The following is an 18,998-nucleotide window of genomic DNA, read 5'->3' as shown; positions in this document are numbered from 1 at the left end:
TGCTTTTGTTATGTGCTTTAGTTTTCCTAAATCTATCTAATTCATGATTCTGCTATTAACTTCCTTAAGAAATTAGTCTGCCAGTAGATTTAAACATAATTGGAAATATCCTCTGTATTCTGCCTGTGTTCTTTATTTCACTCAATTATGCTTGGGTATATGTGTATGAATTACCAAAAGCCTCTCTGTATCTTTTGTTCTGTTTTTTTTTTTTTTTTTTCCTAATTATAGTAGCTTTTATACTCATTATGTAACCGAAAATTGACAAAAAACTTCATTTGTTGACCAGGTCATTGGTGATTGATTTGGTGATTGAGGACATTGCTGTTCTATATGAATGGACAAAAGGTGTCATATCCTCTCACAAAGGATGCAAAAGAAGTAGTAAAATCCCCATTACAGAGGCTGGGAAAGAGTTGTGGGAAGTTTGACTCATGTAAGAAGCCTATTTCAGAGCTAATGGTGATTTTTGATCTTCTAAATCATAGTTTTTAGATGAAAGACTATCCTTTCTTTCCAGGTACAGTAGGTGAGTTTCTTTTACATCTATACCCATTAGCTTTGTATTAGTATCTACATAATGGTTCACTAGATACTAAAAGCTGCACTTAAATAATACTGAAGCTATGTATAGGTGATTCTTAGAGTATTTGGAACTGAATAAATAATGTATCTCTAAAAATATCTGTTAGAAATCTTCAAAGATATTCCCACCAGTCATTCTGAACTGTTTTGTTAGATAATAGGGTAACTAATGTTGTAAGCTTCTGTAGAAATCTTGTTAATATTATCGTTTTTTTCCTGTTTCTGCTGGAAGGTCACAACATCCACATTTGTCAGGAACTACAATGTACAACTGAATATGCTATATGGCAAATTTTCCTGAGCTGCAGACTATCTACTGACAAAGAAATATTAAATTCAAAATATACCTTTTTAAAGAATTTCTATGGTAACCATATTAGCTTAATTTGCTGTTAATCTTCTAGCCTTTTTAGACCAGTATCCTTATAGAGTGGTAAGAAATTCTGTCCATCCTCAGGCTTTGGAAAGACAGACAACAGCTCTAGAAAAGATTTGACTCGGGAAGCAGAGGTTTTAAACCAACTGGGAACAATGTGACAGAAATCTCCATCTGCATTCATTCCATATCCAGTCTTCTGAGAAGCAGGCTCAAAAACACAAAACAGAAAACACAGATAAGACAGGGTAGCATCTGTTTATCCTCAGAGCCTCCTGCTGTGGTTTCTGGTTGTCTTCTCTCTTGTCCTCAGTCTCTGTTCCTCATCTCACATTTAATTCTTGCAGCTTGGACGCAACTGCTGTGCTTACATTTTAAAATCTAGATTTTAACATCTTAACAAACATTTGGGGATAGGAAAGTGGGCTCTGGTTACAGCAGGGAGAAACACAAAATCAGAGCTTCCCTTTATTTTTTTTGCTTCCTTTTGCCTGTCAGGTTTATGGTGTTGAACTTGGAACAGGAAGCATCTGAATCTTCTTCATGCCATTGGGCACTGGGGCAGAAAAATCCCGTAGGCTGAGCTGCATGGAGTTTTTCCCCTAGCTGTCAGTGTTTCCTAAGCGAAGAAGTGTAGCTCCACATGCCAGGAGGCTCTGAGGAGCCTCTCTGGATTCCCTCTCTCAAGGGTTGATGACTTCTCTTATTTGAGCACCCTCCAACAGGATTCAAAAGATCTCTGCTTTGCTCTTTGAACTCCTCGTTGTGTAATGTGTTTGGGTTATTTTTTCTCAGCAGTGTGATTTCATGAAAGCTGAAGCTATTTGCAGACCTGTGTGATCTTTCCTTTCTGCAGTAACCTTGCTAAAATCTAAGTTATTGACATTTTGTTGTTGTTGTTTTGGTTTGTTTACCAATTCATAGTGTATAAGATGCCAACATGAAACAATTGTGGCAGGTTGGAAATGCAAGTCAGCCCATAAAACTCTTGTTCGTTAGCTGATAAAAATAAAAGGAGTGGTTTATATTGTGAAGGAAAGGTACTATGAGGGGAAGGTGGCTTATTTGCATTCACATTGATACTTGCAAGTAAAAGTGTTTTTATATATTTAGAAACATTTGAGTGATATTATCTAGAGAGAAATTTTCTTTTATGATCTGGCCACATGACAGTGCTTTATGTGCAGCAGGCAATTATGCAGGAGAGAACTGTATTTAACTCAAAGAGTAGTTTCTACACAGCTTTGTCAGGGATCTGTTTGCTTGTACTCATGGTTTACTTTAAGGACATGAGTAGTCCCATTATTTTAAATGCTGCACTGACCCAGGCCAGAGAAGCTTTTCATGGTCAAACCTTCAGCCTGTGTTACCTCTTGCTACTTTATTTCTTCATTTAAGTTATTCACAAAGTTTTTCATTGACTAAATAGTGTTTTTGTTTATCGATGCCCATGTCTCCTTTCCACCAATTTAAACTACAGAACTGTCAGTAATCTGCAGAAGTATTTGGATTTTAATAGCCTTTCATTGCTTTTGATTTTCCCCAGGGGAATAAAACCAAATGAAAGAAAAATCCCATAAGCTCTCGTGCCTTAACACACTGTCTCTTAGTTATTTCTGTTACCTTTTATACTGGGAATTTTAATGTTATTTTTCATTGATATTTTCTTTTTTTTTTTTTTTTTTTAAGAAATCTGTAACCTTGTGTTGATGTAGTCTGGAAAAACAGTTTTCACTACACTGAAATCAAAGAGCTTATAGTCAACATCCCAGTTATAATTTGCTCATCCCTTTTAATAAATGAATGATCTCTCTCTTCTCCAGCATGAGAGCCCAAAGCTTAAAGGAGGAAAAAGCAGCTTTTCTAGGTAACCACATAGCCCTGTATGCGTGTTCCTCTGTTCTGTACTTGATACTCAACAGATATCTGGGGCAGTTGAAATTGATTTTGAGTACCCTGAGAGCTGGTCTTGGATACGTCTTGCTTCTTATTTTCTTCTTCTCTTTGTAGATCATTGTGCTTTCTCTTTTATTTTTCATGTGTCCTACTGAAGTCACAGAATGGTTAGACTGACTATTACATTTCTAATAGATTAGTTGAGTACTGGGAAAGCCAGAGGATATTAGCCTTTTCACATTCAAATGTGTCATATACAATATATGTGTTTCTATGAATATTTAATTTGAGTGAAAGGCCTGTCTGACTATGATTTCACAGACTAAGAAAGCGCTTTTCATTTCTGGATTTCCTGGACATCCAGTTTGCTTTCTTGCTTTTTAAAATGTTCCATGAACATTTTCAGAGAAACTGAAACCTTTAGCAAATCCTGATCCCAGGAACAAAATTCATATTGAGAATTTATTTTCATTTTAAAACCTAGTTTTATCTGTTCAGTTTACCTGATGTTTGCTTCCTCCTTCCGTGTTCCCTTGGTTGGATCTTTAGGGGCTGTGTTGTCTGTAATGTTCCTCAAGCGATCAAACATGTTGGCACTTAACAGATAATCAGAGTTCAGGCGTGATATTGAAAATAAGGAAGCTATAATTTTCCCCATATTACTTAATTCCAGAAGAAATGGTGTTGAGCTTCAGATTGTTACGCTGAAAATTATAACTCCATGGTCAGAGAAAGCAAGCTGGTTTATCGTCAAGGGATCGAGAGCCTGTTCCCCAATCAGCAGTAAAACGATTTATGGGAGGAGTATTTGTTTCTCCAGCAGAAAATAAAAACTGTTTGCAGGGTATTGTAGCTAATGACAGGATGGATAAATCATGCACCTGCAGAACTCCTGGTATACAATAGATATAACATTGTGGCAAAGAAATCATAGCTTTGATAAATGTCCTAATCCCACAGTGAGGTTTACAAAAGCATGCAGGCCCATCCACAGGAGTTAGCTGGGGAGCGGTACATTGGGTACCTTTGCAGGATTTATAGAATTCTTCCCAGTGACCAAATACATTTCATAACTGCGTTGCATTCAGTAAAGCAAGCATTTTGTGGATGTGAAGACGTGTAATATACATGTGATGCTGGAGGTAATGCTTTGCCTACTGCAGCTGAGGAAAAAAAAATCTGACTTTTTCTCACTTGGGAGAATTGTAGAAGTGATGTTGTGCCACGGACATTTTTTGGTTGTTCATAAGCATCCCTCTTCTCCGGTATGTGAGTCTGGATTGCACTCACTGGTTAATGTTGCAGACTTGTTTAAATTGTCAGCCAGCTGTTACTCTTGGGATTATCTAAAAAAAGTTGTATATTGCAGCTATAGTCTGAGGAAAATAATTTTGTATCCAAGACAGTGGTTGATTTATTGTTCAGGGAGTAATTCAATATACATGTAGTAAACAGATACATCAGAAGAAATATTAAGATACTGCAGAACACAGTGAAACATACCTCTGGGTACTGTAAAAAGGAACACATTCAGGTGTTAATGAAATAAATATTTTTCTCCCCAAACTGTCAAAAAATAATGAGTTTCACGAAAGATAGTTGTCTGTAAAAAGTCCCAATTTAGCAGATAAGTAAATGCTAAAATCAGTCATTAATCAGTAAAGCTCCTGAACTCGTGTTTCAGTCAGTGGTACATGGGCCCACATAAAAAACATAATATGAAGGTAAAAGTGGTTTGTTGACTTACAGCAAAACTAATACAGGAGCCATCTGTACCTGGGAATGTAATACTAGGAAATGCACTTATCATACTTTTTGGGTTTGTTTGTGGTTTTTTGTTTGGTGGTTGTTGTTGGTTTTTTTCTTTCAATTTTTGCAGCATCCTTTTGTGTCGTCTATTTTAGCAAGCAAATGCTACCAGTCACAAATACTGGTGTGTAGTTTCCAGAAAAGACCCCGAGAATAGCCAATGTCTTATACGAGGGATGAATTCTTAGACCTCGTAAAAATACTACTCTGGAGATCTTACAAGAACAGAGACTTAATATGGTATGTTTTTATGTAATCAACAACTTTGGTTAAGATTAGTGTTCACCCTTTGACTTTCTTATCTGGCACAAATCTTCCCTTTCAAGTTCTTTACATCTGTGTCTTGTGTGGTCTCCAGCTCCTGGTGGAAGAACGTCCTTTTCTCCAGTCACTCCACACTGATGAGCTGTATGTGCATTCCTAGATTGGACTGAGTGATTATTTCATATGGGTGATTTCTTAAGAAATCAGAACTATGCAGCACATGCAGGTCATTTGTGGTGGGTCTTAACCAGTGCTATCTTGCCAGAATTTACTGGGATCACCCAGATTGTGCTCATCTTGGGTTAACATAATGCTTCACTACTTCAAATCATAACGTTGTAAAAAGGCCGGAGTAAATTTAACAGATGCTAGTGTGTTTTATTTTCAGGAAATAATTACTTCATGACCTACCATTGCAAGGTCACATTCAGTGTCCTCCTGAAGTTGTTGTGACTTAAATTTCTCACAATACATTGGCTAAATAATATTCTGAATGGAAGAAACTTGGACATGCCCTTACTCCTTTCAAAGTGAAGGAGGTGGAGGAGGAAGGGATTTGGAGTTAAGGTACTCACTGTGTTAAAACCTAAATTAAAGGTTTAAACCAGGCCAGTAAGAATCCCATCTAACAACACACCTTTCAATCCCAGTTTACTTTTTACAAGTAATTTAACAAAGATAAACAACAAATCTTTTGGGAAGTCTCCCTTCACTTTTCCTTCTGTGGAAGGAAGACATACAAATGTGCTGTCCAGGAGCATGAGCGTCCATGTTCCCTATGTCTGAGTACAACATAGGTAACAAAACCAATGCAGATTTCTCTTGTGCATGCAAAATTCCTTTTCTCATTTTGGAGAAACCAGTTTGAAGCGCAGGAGCATTTCTCGTGACTTTAAGTTGGTCTTTGCACTGAGCTTGCCTGCTGACATACTGGTTGTGGTAAAGCTTTTTTAAGACGTGCACGTCTGCAGAAGCTGACTGAAACCCAGCAGTCTCTTGCCTAGAGAACCAACAGGTAACAGCAACTTCTGATTACACCCAGGTCTTCCACACAGGTGTCTAAGAGGCTTTAAATGGAACTGTCACTGGCCTGTCTCTTGTTACTGATTCTTTGCCCCTTGGCACTGATGTGGATGACAAGATGGCAGAAAACCAGGCTCTTTCTTCGTGGCCTCTTCCTCAAAACCTGAAGGCTGTCATTTTTTCAGCTGCTCACTCTCTGTAACTACAAGAGCAATGTTTCATACTTTGCCCAGGAAAAAAGTGCTCTTAGGATTCAAGTAACAGTTAAAAGTACAACATGAATTACTGTGTTGAGTCACTGGAAATGACAGGAGTTCTAACCGGAAGAGTGTGAAAACCATATATATTATGTTTTCAAGGCATAACTCTGGGAAAAAATAACAATGAGCAGCAGACTTTTTTTTTTTTTTTTTTTTTTTTTTTCCCTAGAATGCATTCCTCAAGAGTTACTTAGATAATTTGGGATATTTCCTAAAAAGTTCCTCAACTTAGCGTTTTGATTAGGCCCCAGCTTTAAGTAATTCAGCTGTGCTGGTTGTGTCGTGCAGGGCTGGGTCCCCTTCGCCCTGTTTGAGCACAGCCAGCCCAAGGAGAACATTCTTCTCCCACCTACCAGGAGGAGGCAGATGGGCTGCACATCCTGGGTTTTGGCCTGATGTGGGCCAATGCTCAGTGCTCTTGGATCCTCTGGATGAGCTATAGCCTTCCGTGTATGCTGAGATAAGAAATATAGCCTCATCATTTCTCTGTGGTTTCACTGGAATGCCATTTCTCTCAGTTGATCCTGTTTTTCCAGGTATAGGGTATTGAGTTTCAATCCCATGCCTGGAAAAACAATGTTTCTCTTAAATTTGATCATGTCTCTGAATTTTTTTTTCATAAAGGTTATGAGACAAACTTGATAAACCCAAAATCTGCAGCGGCCAAGTATTAAGAGCTCAGTTCTTACTGGAACAGATGGAATCTGGTTCTAGACTGTAAAAGATTTGCAAGCTATAGTGAAAGATTATGTTGAGAAAAGTAGCAGCGCAAAATTCATCTTTCCTGCTATTAAAGAAAAAAAAAGTCTGCAATATCTTCCATGTTTAGTTTTCAAAACAACCCCAAAATACCCCTCCCTCTTCAATTTTACAATTACCACAATCTTTAAGGTCTCTCAGGTGGATTTTGTGATGAACTAACTTTAGATTTGGGTTGCCAGTTTCATATTTTCTCTGAGCAAAAAAACAAATACATCATTTTAGCTCATGCAATAATGTTCCAGGGCAGCTATTTTCATTTCTGACTTTCCCAGGTTCTAGGAAAACTTTGATTTCTATGAGAACGGTAGTGTTTTGTAAAGCATCCAAAGTTTTAAGAGCATAGGACTGTGCTTTGCATCATGGTCTGATCCAAGTACAGGCATGCAGAGTTCCTGCAAACCATATCTCCAGAATGGCAGTTTCTGTACTTGGCCTTTCCCAACTCTCATAATAATTTTGGCATCCAAAATAAGGGATATCAAATCCCTTGGAGGGAGAGGGGGAAAAGGGTGGGCACCCTTTCAAAAACAATTCCTTTTAGAAAAAAAAACCCAGAGGAAGCTGAAGACAGAACCATTTTGTAATCAAAATCCAAGGGACTGGAGGTCACTCAGATTGTGTGGGCTAAGAAAATGACATCATAGCTCTGGGAAGTTGCTTTTAAAAGATGAGGTAGTGGGAGGCTGAATTCAGATGTTATTTACACCTCTTTAATCCCACTTGTCTTTTTAAAGTCAATTCAGGTAGAGGGGTGAGGTAGAGCAGAATATCGAGCCTCTCCTTTTGGAATGACAAAGCCAATAATAATCACAACCTTTTGGAATAGCTGGCAGAAGAGAGTCTGATAGAGGTAGTCAGTCTTGCTTTTGACATGATGTAGAATTTCAGAATTAGCACATGTTTTTCCTGTTAGTTTACTTCATGATGACTCTATTGCAAAATGTGGAGAGCCACTGGTGTGATGACATAAGACTATGTCAGAACTATTTATGTTGCTTAATGTTCTAGCCAAAGGGTGTCCTGTATTCACATCAAATCAGGAGTGTCTGCTTGTTCTTACATCTAGTATAAAATGGTTTAAAAGTTGGAAATGTTGCACCGGTCATAAATTTTGCCACTGTTTTGCATTTGCACAGTCCTTTGAAGATAAAAAGTGCTCCATAAACATTATGTTCTATTTCTTTCCACTGTTAGACTTCACATATCAGCTATTAAAAAAACTAAGAACTGAAAGGATTTAAGCTCAATAAATAGTATATAATAATTATAATTATAATTATACTTTGCACTTCATTCTTCTGTCCAAAAGTGTTCAAAACTTTTACAAACATGAGGAAAAGGTTAGCCTAGAAGTTTTAAAATAAGGTAGTCCATGCTTATAAGTCAGAGAAATCAAGGCACAGGAAAAAGAGGGTCATATTTTAAAATATGCTTAGACATTTACATATTACTGATCTCAAATTTAGATTGCATCAAAATACTGGTGAGATTTATTCAAGGAAAATAAAATTTTCACCTAGTTTTGTAATATTTCTTAATTCTGGCAGAACATAGCAAGGAGGGCAACAGTTCTTTTTTGTTGTAATCTGACTTTCTGCAGAAGTTTTCTTAGAAAAGCTAATCAGGTTGTCTCAGGAGTGGCAGTGGTGGTCTACCATTGGCAGCCTAAGACATATGAATAAGACAGGACTATGGGGACAGGTGTTACCTTTTCTTGGAGTAACCCATAGACTTAGGGGTAAATAGAAGCACTTTCAGATCCTGAATAAAACCTTGTGTGCCACAAGACCTACCAGTTTGTGGTGGGTTGACCTTTTGCTGGCTGCCGGACACCCCACCCAGCCACTCTTTCACTCTCCCTCTTCAACAGAACAGGGTAGAAAATAAGATGGGAATGCTCGTGGGTTAAGATAAAGACAGGGAGATCACTTAGAAATTACTGTCAGAGGTAAAACCAGACTTAACTTGGGAGAAAATAATTTATTGCCAGTGAAAATAAGTTTGGATAGTGAGAAGCAAGGACGAATTAAGACAGTAACTCCCCCTTTACCCCCTTTGCTCAGGCTCAACTCCACTTCTCTGTTCCCGACCCTGTGCCCTCTCCCCAGCCCTAGCAGCACAGGGAAATGGGGAATAACAGCTCCTCTCTTCCGCTTCTCACCTTTTCCCCTTGTTCGAGCATGGGCCAGAGTTCCTTCAGGACATATCCACCTCCTTCAGCATGGGATCCTCCACAGACCTTGTCCTGGAGTACCTGCTCCAGGCGGACTCTCTAGGGGCTACAGGGGAACCTCCTTGCGCTTCTCCTGTTCTCCCCTGGGTACTCGCTGTGACGTTTCTCACTTTTTCCCTCACCCCGGGGCAGCGTTTTGCCCTTTCTTAAATACATTTTCCCAGAGGCACCACTGTCTTGGCTGAGGGGCTCAGCTGTGCCCTGCGATGGGTTGGTTTGAGTTGGTTAGAACCGACTGTGTCTGGCATATGGTAGTCCTGGCCTTTTCTCGCAGAGGCTGCCCTGCACCCCATGCTGCCAGCACCTGGGTACCTGCACTCAGTGCACCCTTTTCTCCTCCCAGCTCCACCAGTTGGCCCAGTGGCTTTCCCATGGGCACCTCTGTGCTGAGCTGGGAAGACTGCAGAGATACACAGTTTTGTTGTTCAGAGGACACCTTGAATTCAACACGTTGACGTTTGAGGTCCCTGATCTCACGTCTTAGCTCCCCCACCACCCGAGGTTAGAGCCGCAGGGTGACCAGGCTGTCCCAGGGCTTGATGGCTGACAGTGCAGATGTCTCTCATCTCTGGCTGACAACCTAGGTAGCTTCAAGATTTCAAAGCCAGTTATCCTGGGAGTTTTGTCATGTATTGACTTGTAGTGATGGTGGTGTTGTTTTGGGGGTTTTGTTTGTTTGGTTGGTTTGTTGTTGTTTTTTTCTGGAGGTAAGCCACAGAAAGACAAGCTTTTAGCGGGTCAGAAATAGTAGCCCCTCTACAAAGCCACTCAGAGCAGAGAGGGCTGTCCTCACAGGCACCTCCCAGCCACCCCAAGAGGGAGCGGGGTACATGGGGTCTTGCTTCCCGCGTCTGCATCTCAAGTGACCTGCGCAGGTAGGACAATGTCCTGGTTTTGTTAAAAAGACCTTGACAGACACCTAGCACATCCTTGATGGTCTGAATGGCTCACCATTTTCTAATGCATCCACCATGGGATGGCAGCTGGGTGGAGGATCAGAAAGGGGGCAGAGCGGCTCATCTTTGTGCCTGTATTTAGTTCTGGGGCTGAACCGTGCCGCCAGCACATCAGTAGATACAGGAAGGTGTTTTCTGTAGCACACAAGCACAAAACAAACTCAGTCAACAGGCAGAAGGTTGTTCAGCATCTGAGACAAGCACTTTTTTAAAAAACAGGCTTATTTTTGCTTCTATTCTCTAATACAGGAACAGGTATTGTGCACGTCTGTATAGTGCTAACAGGATGTCTCTCCTTATCGTAGTAGAGTTCACTGCCATAGTGCAAATAATCAGTTAACAATTATCACAGCTGACAATGCATCTTCACATCCCATCAGCTACAGATATTTTCCACTGGTCCGTACAATGCAGACCCATCAGAAATAATAGGAAGGAGCGAAGCTATTGTTAGAATACAGCAGCTCAATACTCTCAGAATATTCAGCCAGGGATGAACTCCTCAAGAGGAGTTAATAAGCAGCTACACTTGAATACCTGATGTTTATAAAGGGGAGAAATGTACACAGAGGAGTACATTGTGGCTGAAAACCTACTTGATCTGTCCGAAACAAAACCTAGTCTTCATCTCTCATGTAGAAGCAAGTCTGTGAGGACCTAGAAACAGAGATTTGTCTTTGAGGAGCGATTTGAAAGATAAGTAATATGTCAAAGGGAAAAAAATGCAGTTTCTGCTCCTTGGGGAAAGAGGGTAAAAGGCAAAAAAAAAAAAAAAAAAGAAAAGAAAAAACAAAACAAATGCAAAACATTAAAACCTTTTTTTTTTTTTTCTTAGCTGTAGCCATAGCTTCTCCTCTTTGATTTGTCATGATTTAAATTCATATGAAAAGATTTATTTCAAATAAAGCTCTTTAACTGTAGGGGCAGATTTTTTTTTTTTTTTTTCCTTTAAGCCTTTTGTAAGAACAAAGTAACCACTTGTCACACACGGTGACTAATGAGAGTTTAGTGTGGGTTTTAGTGTTCATTCATATGCTTTGTGTTCTGCTAGTCGTAAGTTAAATCTTTAGAAATCACACTGCAGGAATCCTTCGCTTACGGGTGGGGGCGGGAGGCGAATCCGTCGAGATACTGAGAACTGGTGAGCGGAAACTGCTCTTTTCAGGCTTCCTAATCTGCGACGCAGGAAATAAACACATGCAGGAAGTCATTTGGCCTTTTCTTGAACTTAAAGTTTATACAGCAATTGATAACCGAGGCAAACCTTGTGTACTTAAACTTTCGAAAATTAAATGAGATAAAGAGGGCATGTTCAGCCAATGCCAGTATGGCCTGTAGTTTCTAAGCAGCTAATCTAAATATGGTATTAAAAATGGGAAAGATTATACAGGGTATATATTTTTATAGCTAGAATGTGTCCTTGCAAACTCTTTTTGTATGTCTTCTCCTTGTCCTCTTTTCCTTCCATTTCACTAGTCCTCTCCCAATGAAACTGAGCTGAAGCATTGAAATGAAACTTCAAGTCATGTTTACAAAGCTCTTTTCTCAGCTTCTGCATCAGAATCTGCTCTTTCATCCTTTTCCTGACCTCCTCATTTATCTTGCAAGTACTTCAGGGTGAGGATGGTTTTGGACTGTGTGAAATACTTTGTTTGATGGTGGCCCATATTGACATTTGGTTAATGCTACATATACCATGTATAAAAGTTGTCTTTGAAAGGAGGGTAAAAATAAATGAAGCATCATTCTTGAATATAGCTTTTGAAATTGATAGCATCAACTTACTAACAGGGACATTTATAAGCATTTCTAAGAAATATTATTTCTGTTCGTATTTCTGAAGTTTTCATTGTAATATTACTAAGGTCCTCATGAATGTAATGCTTCAAAAATAACAGTTTTGGGTTTGTACTGATTACAGTTAGCTGGTGTAAATTTGCATGGGATATTGAAAACACCTTTGCCAATAAAAAGAAAGCAAGCAAAACTCAAATGCAGAACAGAATATGGAAGGAAGAGTACATTTGCATGTCTTTGAAGACCAACCTAAATATCTGCTAAAAATGCATCCACTTCTAATGCATTTTCTACTAGTTTTAGAAATCAGCTTTTTTCCTAATAAACTACCCCTATCAGTGCAAGCATTTGTTAGGAATATTTTTTATAAAAAAGAGAACTAGAAGCAGAAAACTGCATTTAAAATAAAGCAAAATGAGAGAGAGAAAGAATGGAAGTGATAAACTACATATCCATAGTCTGGGTTACTTTCAGATTAAGTTATTGAATTAAATTAAAAAAAAAAAAAAATTGGCATTTTTTTGTTTCACATTGTAAGAAATTAAAAAATGTAATGAAATTTCATAGTCTATTTGGAAGGTTACATATTTGTATTATAGAGGTAGCTTTATAAAGGCTTGACCTTACCTAGCCACTAGATGGGATTTTAAGACTTCAAGAAATCTATTGAAACACTGGCCCCAAATTGCCATTTACTGTAAAATGGACATAGCCGATCAGGAGCTCAATAAATGCCGGTGTTTAGTTCATTATAATAAATTAACATAGATGTTTCAACTATTAATCTTGTAAGATTGTTTCAGAACATCTCCTTATCTCTATCACTTACCTGTTGCCCATTTGATTTACATCCCAGCCTGAAGTCTAACAGTCATCAGTCTTTTTTGGGCATTACAGCGGTATAGCTGTTTCACTGATATCTTTGAAGGAATCAATTTTTTGCTTTTCTTAGTTCCTTACAGGAAACAGTCAAGTTTATTCCAGACCATGTGGCAGTATGTGTATGCATAATGATGATGTATAGCTGCGTTGTTTGTATTCTACCCTAAAAGCTATTTTTACATTGCATTTCTTTCTTTTTTGATAGTCCAGCTCCACAGTGAGAACATACCAAAGCAGTAAATCGAGAGTGACCATGAGCCCTGGCTTTAGCTCCCAGTGGAATAGCAGCCAACCTGCCTGGAATACATACACCTTTCCAAGAGCAAGCTTGCACTACCAGTCCCATGCTAGCTACACCTACTGTACTGGACATCCTGCTGTAAGTAATTATAACCTTTTCTGCAGTTACCTGAATGAACTGTATGATTCCCTGGGAAATGGAGACGCCCAGGGGCTGACAGTTCAGCACACTTCACCAGAGCTCTTTGTGTCCCACAGCAGTCAGAACAGCTCATGTGTACTAACCGTAACTCTAGAAAATATTAGAATGAGTCTAAGACGTGAGCAGATATGGAAGTTTCATGGCTCAGTAGAAATACATATATTTTTGTACATTTAGCAATCCTTCTCCTTGCATGAAATTACCGTAGTGTGCCTGAGTTTCAGTGTCAGGGATGTGGGCTGGAAAGCAGTATTATTGATGGCTTTTTTTTTCTGTTTCTAGTGAGTCTGTTAGATGAATGAGTTATTCTATTTCAGAGATTTTAAATTGTATGGATGAGTCAGTGAAGGAAGGCATCTCTTCCCATCATTAAATTTGTTAATATTCACCACTTCATCATTGCTGTGATCAGTAGCAAACATGCAATCTTGTTGCTAGGCAAAGACTACTGGTCTTCTGTAATTTCCATGAACTGGTGGCCAAAAAGAATGGGGAGGGGGGCTTACTGTTGTTGTGTGTTTTAATTTGACAACCATGAAAGAGTCACAACTGAAGCCCCATGGTGGTTTTTGTCATACTGGTGTAGCAGCGTGCTTATAGAAGAACTTTTTCCTTCTTTTAGTTTCTGATTTTGAAAGACTGTGAGAGAGTTAACTGAGTAAGACCCTGTTAGTGTAAGCAATCTTCCTTTTTTTTCCCACTCTACACGTTGTTGTTTTAATGTTTGGATTTGAACTCAGCTTTGGATATTGTTAGAACTTCTTAAAGAACATACTATCTTAACATCCTGTCAAGTGTATGTAATGAAGTTTCATCACACTATGGTGAATTCCAGTAGGAAAATTGGAGAAAGTGCAGCTCTTACTACAGAAGGGAAACTGTGCTATGCAATCTTTATTGCAAGGTCTTTGCGATTTGATTTAGATCTGCCATCTTACCTGCCAACAGACTTTTGGCCAGAAGTTTGGGTTAGGAATTGTCTGAAGCACTAACATGGTAATTGAAATAAAGGAGGAGAATAAATTTGTAAAATCTTATCTCTTTTCTGAGGTGGTGAGATCTCAGAGTGAATTAAACATCTCTATGGATTCTGCTGTTTGCTCAATTCCATTATGGTGTCATTGAAAATGGTAAAAGCTGTTGTGAGGGAAAAAACAGTATTTGGCATCAGAAGGGCACAGATATTTTCCTTGTTTAGAATGATGGCTCAAAAAGAGTCCCTACACAGCTTAATTTAGCTTAAACTGTGGGTATTCAAGTACTGACTGCTCCTTAGCTTTGATCATTTAGAATAAACACTACCCTCTCTGTGAGTCAAGCTTTGACTCTACATAGCAACAGAGTGTACAAGAAGAATGTGTACTGCCTGTAAGATGGTTTAAAAATGGAGACATCTTTGTATCCATATGAATTAAAATGTCAGTCAAGGCACGAGATTCTTTTTTAACCTAATTCCACAGTGCCTCTTTCCTTTGTTTAGACTAAAGCTGATGGTACCTCAACTAGAATTGCTTTACCTGGACAATATTTGTTTCCATCAAGCTCATTAATATGTTATAATTGAAAATAATACTTTAATCTGGAAGTTGATTTTGCTGATTGCTAGGAAGTAGAGATTTCAGAATAACCAGAGTTGCATAAACCTTTGTGCAGATGAGAAATGCCAAAACCAAGTTGATAAGTGTAAGATAAATCAAATGTTCAGTTAGTCCTGCCCTCAGTGTCCCTGGGTTCAACTGTTTAGAAAAACTGGCACATTTTTTTGGCCTCTGCTCCTCTGAGGAGCTTTGCTGTGGTGCTGCTCAGCAGATCACTGGACTGGTGGTAAGAAGCTGTGACAGGTTTGCTGCCATTGCAGCATCTACCACTGTGATCACATACTTTTCCCATACCTTCCCTACTTCTGCATGCTCTGAGGATGAGACTCTGAGTGGGACCAGGGCAAGGCACTCCAGCAAACTCAGCTCCTCCTGCAGCATCAGATGAAGGTCAAGTTTCCAAGAGGAAATGATGCCTTAATATCTGCCTGAATATCTGTTGCAGTGTATTATGATAAAGTTAGAATTAGTCTGGTTCCTGTTTCTAACTTAGATTTGTTTAAACTGGGTTCAGACTGACACTTTTATGGCAAATGACAACAATAAAAGCTGGATATAGAGGAGCTCCTTTATTCGTGAATCTTCCCAGTGTAACATGCTCAACTTGATACCTACAATACTTCAGAGGATTTTATTTGCCCTCATCTGACACAGGTTCAGTAGAACAAGCTGTAGGTTTTATTGCTGTATGAAGCTGTTTCTGCAAAACCTCCCACATGGAATATGTCTAAAGATCATTGCAGTTTCTTGAAGCTTTGGAGGCTAACAAACTTATGAGCACTTTGCAAGTTCAAGGCAAACAAATGTCAGGGAGTTGGATCTGGCCTTGAAGTACTTAAAGATATTAGTCCCTGGAGAGAGAGCCAAGAGAAGAGCTTTGGATTTCTCTCCTGTGTGGAGAAAAGCTGTAGGAGACAAAAATGATTCATGTTAATTGGGCCAAATGTAACTAAAAAAAAGCTCTAATTCATTTTTTTAATAAATGAAAGAAAAAAGTATCATACAAAGTGCAGTGTTAAAAGACCTTTATGACTCTGGCTGATCCTGAGAAATACGTCTGAGCCAAAGGTGGGATTTTTATTTTATCTGAGAGCATTTCTCTGCACTCTGCATCTCTCTTCCATAGTGCTGCAATCGGTGATTAAAAGCAGTCTTTCCACCCTAGGAAAGACAAGAACAGGAAGTTTGTTTAGACAGAGTAATTTTTCAGCTCTTGGAGCTATCTAAGGGAAGAAAAAATAAAAAAAAAAAGACTACATATCTTCCCAGTCACCAGTGCAATGCAGTTTTTGAACAAACAAGAAGATGCTAACCTCTCCTAGCTGTGCTGGAAAGGATGATACCCTGTAGGATCTGTGTATACTAATAAGAGTGATAATGTGGTAAATGGCCCTTAAAAAGCATATGATGACTTGTTTTTGGTATTGGGGGCTAGAAATTCCCCTGGGATTCACATGCAGAAGCTTGTAGCCACAGAATTACAGCATGTAGTGCCCAGAATGGGAGACACCTAGCCATCTAACATGCTCTCCTCTTGAACTTTCTTCATCCAAGGAAGATAAAAACGAAGATTAAAAAATAGTTGAAGTAATTCTGATTGTTCCCACTGGGCAATATAGAAACCGTCCTTTGAGCACTTTCACATCTGTGCAGGTTTCCTACTCATGCTTCTTCCAGTGTCTCAAAGACTCAATTTCCCTTTCTCCACATTTTACTGGAAGGATGGTAGAATTTCAGCAGAACTTAAGAAATCTTGTCCAGTGAATTAACTTTAACAAATGACTGCTTAGATTATGCGGAAATTTTAAAGAAGTACATGTGTAAAGTGGGCAAACAAAACACAGATCCATCAGCGGCACCTCATCTGCTTTTGACTGTTTCAGTTGAAACCGTAAGGGCGTCTCTTATGTCTTTCTTGAACATTCACGTAGCAGTCACGGATATCTGCCACAGTCACTTAGGCAGAACTCAGTCCTTGCTTATGAAGGAATTTGTCAATGTGATATTCTTTGAAGCACACAGTAGTGCTACAGACTGAGTTACCCTGCAGGGACTGAAACCTTTGTTGCAGGCCCATGGGTCCAAGAATTTAGTTGCATGTATTAATTTCTTCATGTGCATACATCTCCGTAGCATATGTGATGCCTTTACATTCTTTATCTAGATATGCAGCTCAGCATACATAAAACTTTCCGCTAGAATCTAGTCTGCACTCTAACGGGATTTGGTCATGCTCCACTAGATCAGTGACAGCCTTCAAAGCATGATTGGTTAAATCTCTAAAGTTATTATTTGGAGCTCTACAGATAATGTTTACAAACTGTTACATCTGAGATGTCATATGTGGATCAGACAATCAATTTGCTTAGCCGTACTTCTGTCCCCATTCCAACAGTCTGTCCCCAGGCTTCTTTTTGCTAACTTCTTTTAATGCGTGATTGCTTCTGAAATTATGCTGTTAGTGGGAATGTACAAAGCAGAATTTAAAAAGAAAAAAAATAATGTAGAATTCTATGAGACGCTACTGGTCTTCTTTCACTCTCTTCTCTGAGCCCCAGTAGGATCTCAAATCTTTAATCTTAGGAATCTTAAGACCCAGTAGAAGGAGCTATAGCTCCCTTTATGCTTTCCCATTGACAATCCTTGGACAGAAAGGCAGCAAGGGAGCAAGGCTGTTCATTGTGGGCAGCACTAATGGAAAGTCCTACAGACTGTCAGCATGACTATGCAGAGTCCATCACAAAAATTTCCAGTGGCAGGTAGGTAGCCCTCATTGCTGATGACAGAATTGCAGGACTGCAGTACTGAACAGCTGTAATGCTTTATGTAAACAGACTGTTTCGATCATTACCACGCAAATTAGATTAACATCTGTACTGAGCTCTCTATGATTGACTTTCTAAACAAATAATTTTTGTATACATTTATAAATAAGAAAACCTGCCATTTTTATATGATTAGATAATACAATGTTTAGGGAACGCCTGGGAATGTGAAATGTGATTATTAATTTCTATATGTACACATATATATCTACTGGCTAAATCATTAGTTTGTATATATCTGTTTCTGTACACAGATCAAGTTTTTGGCTAAAATCCTTGCAGAATGACATATGAAGGTTCTCACTGCAAGGCTGGTCCTGGGTGTTGATCTCTAGCCTTTTAATGTCATTCTGTCATCTGAAATATAAACCTAGTTAGGGAACACATTCTTGTAAGAAGTACAATATCCTACTCAAAATTGGTTCTATAGCACAGAAATAAGACTGACAGAAGCAATATACTGACACTTGCCAGATTCTGAAGATAGACCATAAGTTACGTGACCAATACACTATAATGCAAAGTTAATGGTTTATGAAGCAAATTTCCTTAAATCCAGGGACTGTACAATATGTATAGCATGGGTGTACTGTTCAAAACAGGCCTTTAATTCTCTAGATATATGAGTAGAACAGATCAGCAATCTGATTTCTTTTTTCTTTTTTTATACCAAGATCTTTCCAGTGGGTAATTTTGTTGCACCTCCTTTTAGAGAATGAGATAGTGCTAAGAGTTAAATGGATATGCAGTATAATACTGTCCTCAGTCATCACTAATTTCTGAGATATGTGTTTAAACAGAAGCTGTCACTTTCTGATCTGGCTTGAGCCTCCTGTCTGATTCATTTTGTAACGTCACGAACAGTGGATTGTGGATTCATAGAACAGAGCTGGTCTGATTAGAGATGAAGCAGCTTCCTTATACACAGGCACATCCTTATAATCAGCAATGATGGGGAAGGAACTAAATAGTACAGTAGGCATGAACTGGAAATGTCTCTCTAAGAACCTCTCAATTTAACTTGAAGTTCTGAAATATTGCTTTTTTCTGTCCTTACTGTTAACCCTTTCTTACTTGCAAGGGCCTTTCATGTGAGATTGATCTCTACTGTTCTTCAGCCAGTATTTCTTTGATGCTACAGGCAAATATCATTATAGTAGCCTCTGGTAAAAAACATGGAAATGGGTCCAAAGAATCATACACTGTTGAAGGATGACTGAACAACATGTCTGCTATTATACATGACACTCTGGTCACAGTATATAAAGTGTGAGGGATGTCTGTTGATTC

The 18,998-nt window shown here is 38.8% G+C and overlaps 1 protein-coding gene across 5 annotated transcripts in view; it reads left to right on the top strand.

Annotated features, from left to right (window-relative positions):
• RBMS3 (RNA binding motif single stranded interacting protein 3) overlaps positions 1 to 18,998 on the top strand; it is a 718,223-nt gene that overhangs the window by 205,839 nt on the left and 493,386 nt on the right. For all 5 annotated transcript variants that reach the window (XM_065830560.2, XM_071804926.1, XM_071804927.1 and 2 more), the window contains one exon: positions 13,049 to 13,222. In XM_065830560.2, coding sequence (XP_065686632.1) covers positions 13,049 to 13,222 — 174 coding nt within the window. The remainder of the gene's footprint in view (positions 1 to 13,048; positions 13,223 to 18,998) is intronic.

Source organism: Patagioenas fasciata, chromosome 2 (genome assembly GCF_037038585.1).
Source record: "Patagioenas fasciata isolate bPatFas1 chromosome 2, bPatFas1.hap1, whole genome shotgun sequence".
NCBI classification, from domain to species: Eukaryota; Metazoa; Chordata; class Aves; order Columbiformes; family Columbidae; genus Patagioenas; species Patagioenas fasciata.
This window is presented reverse-complemented; position numbering and strand designations above follow the sequence as displayed.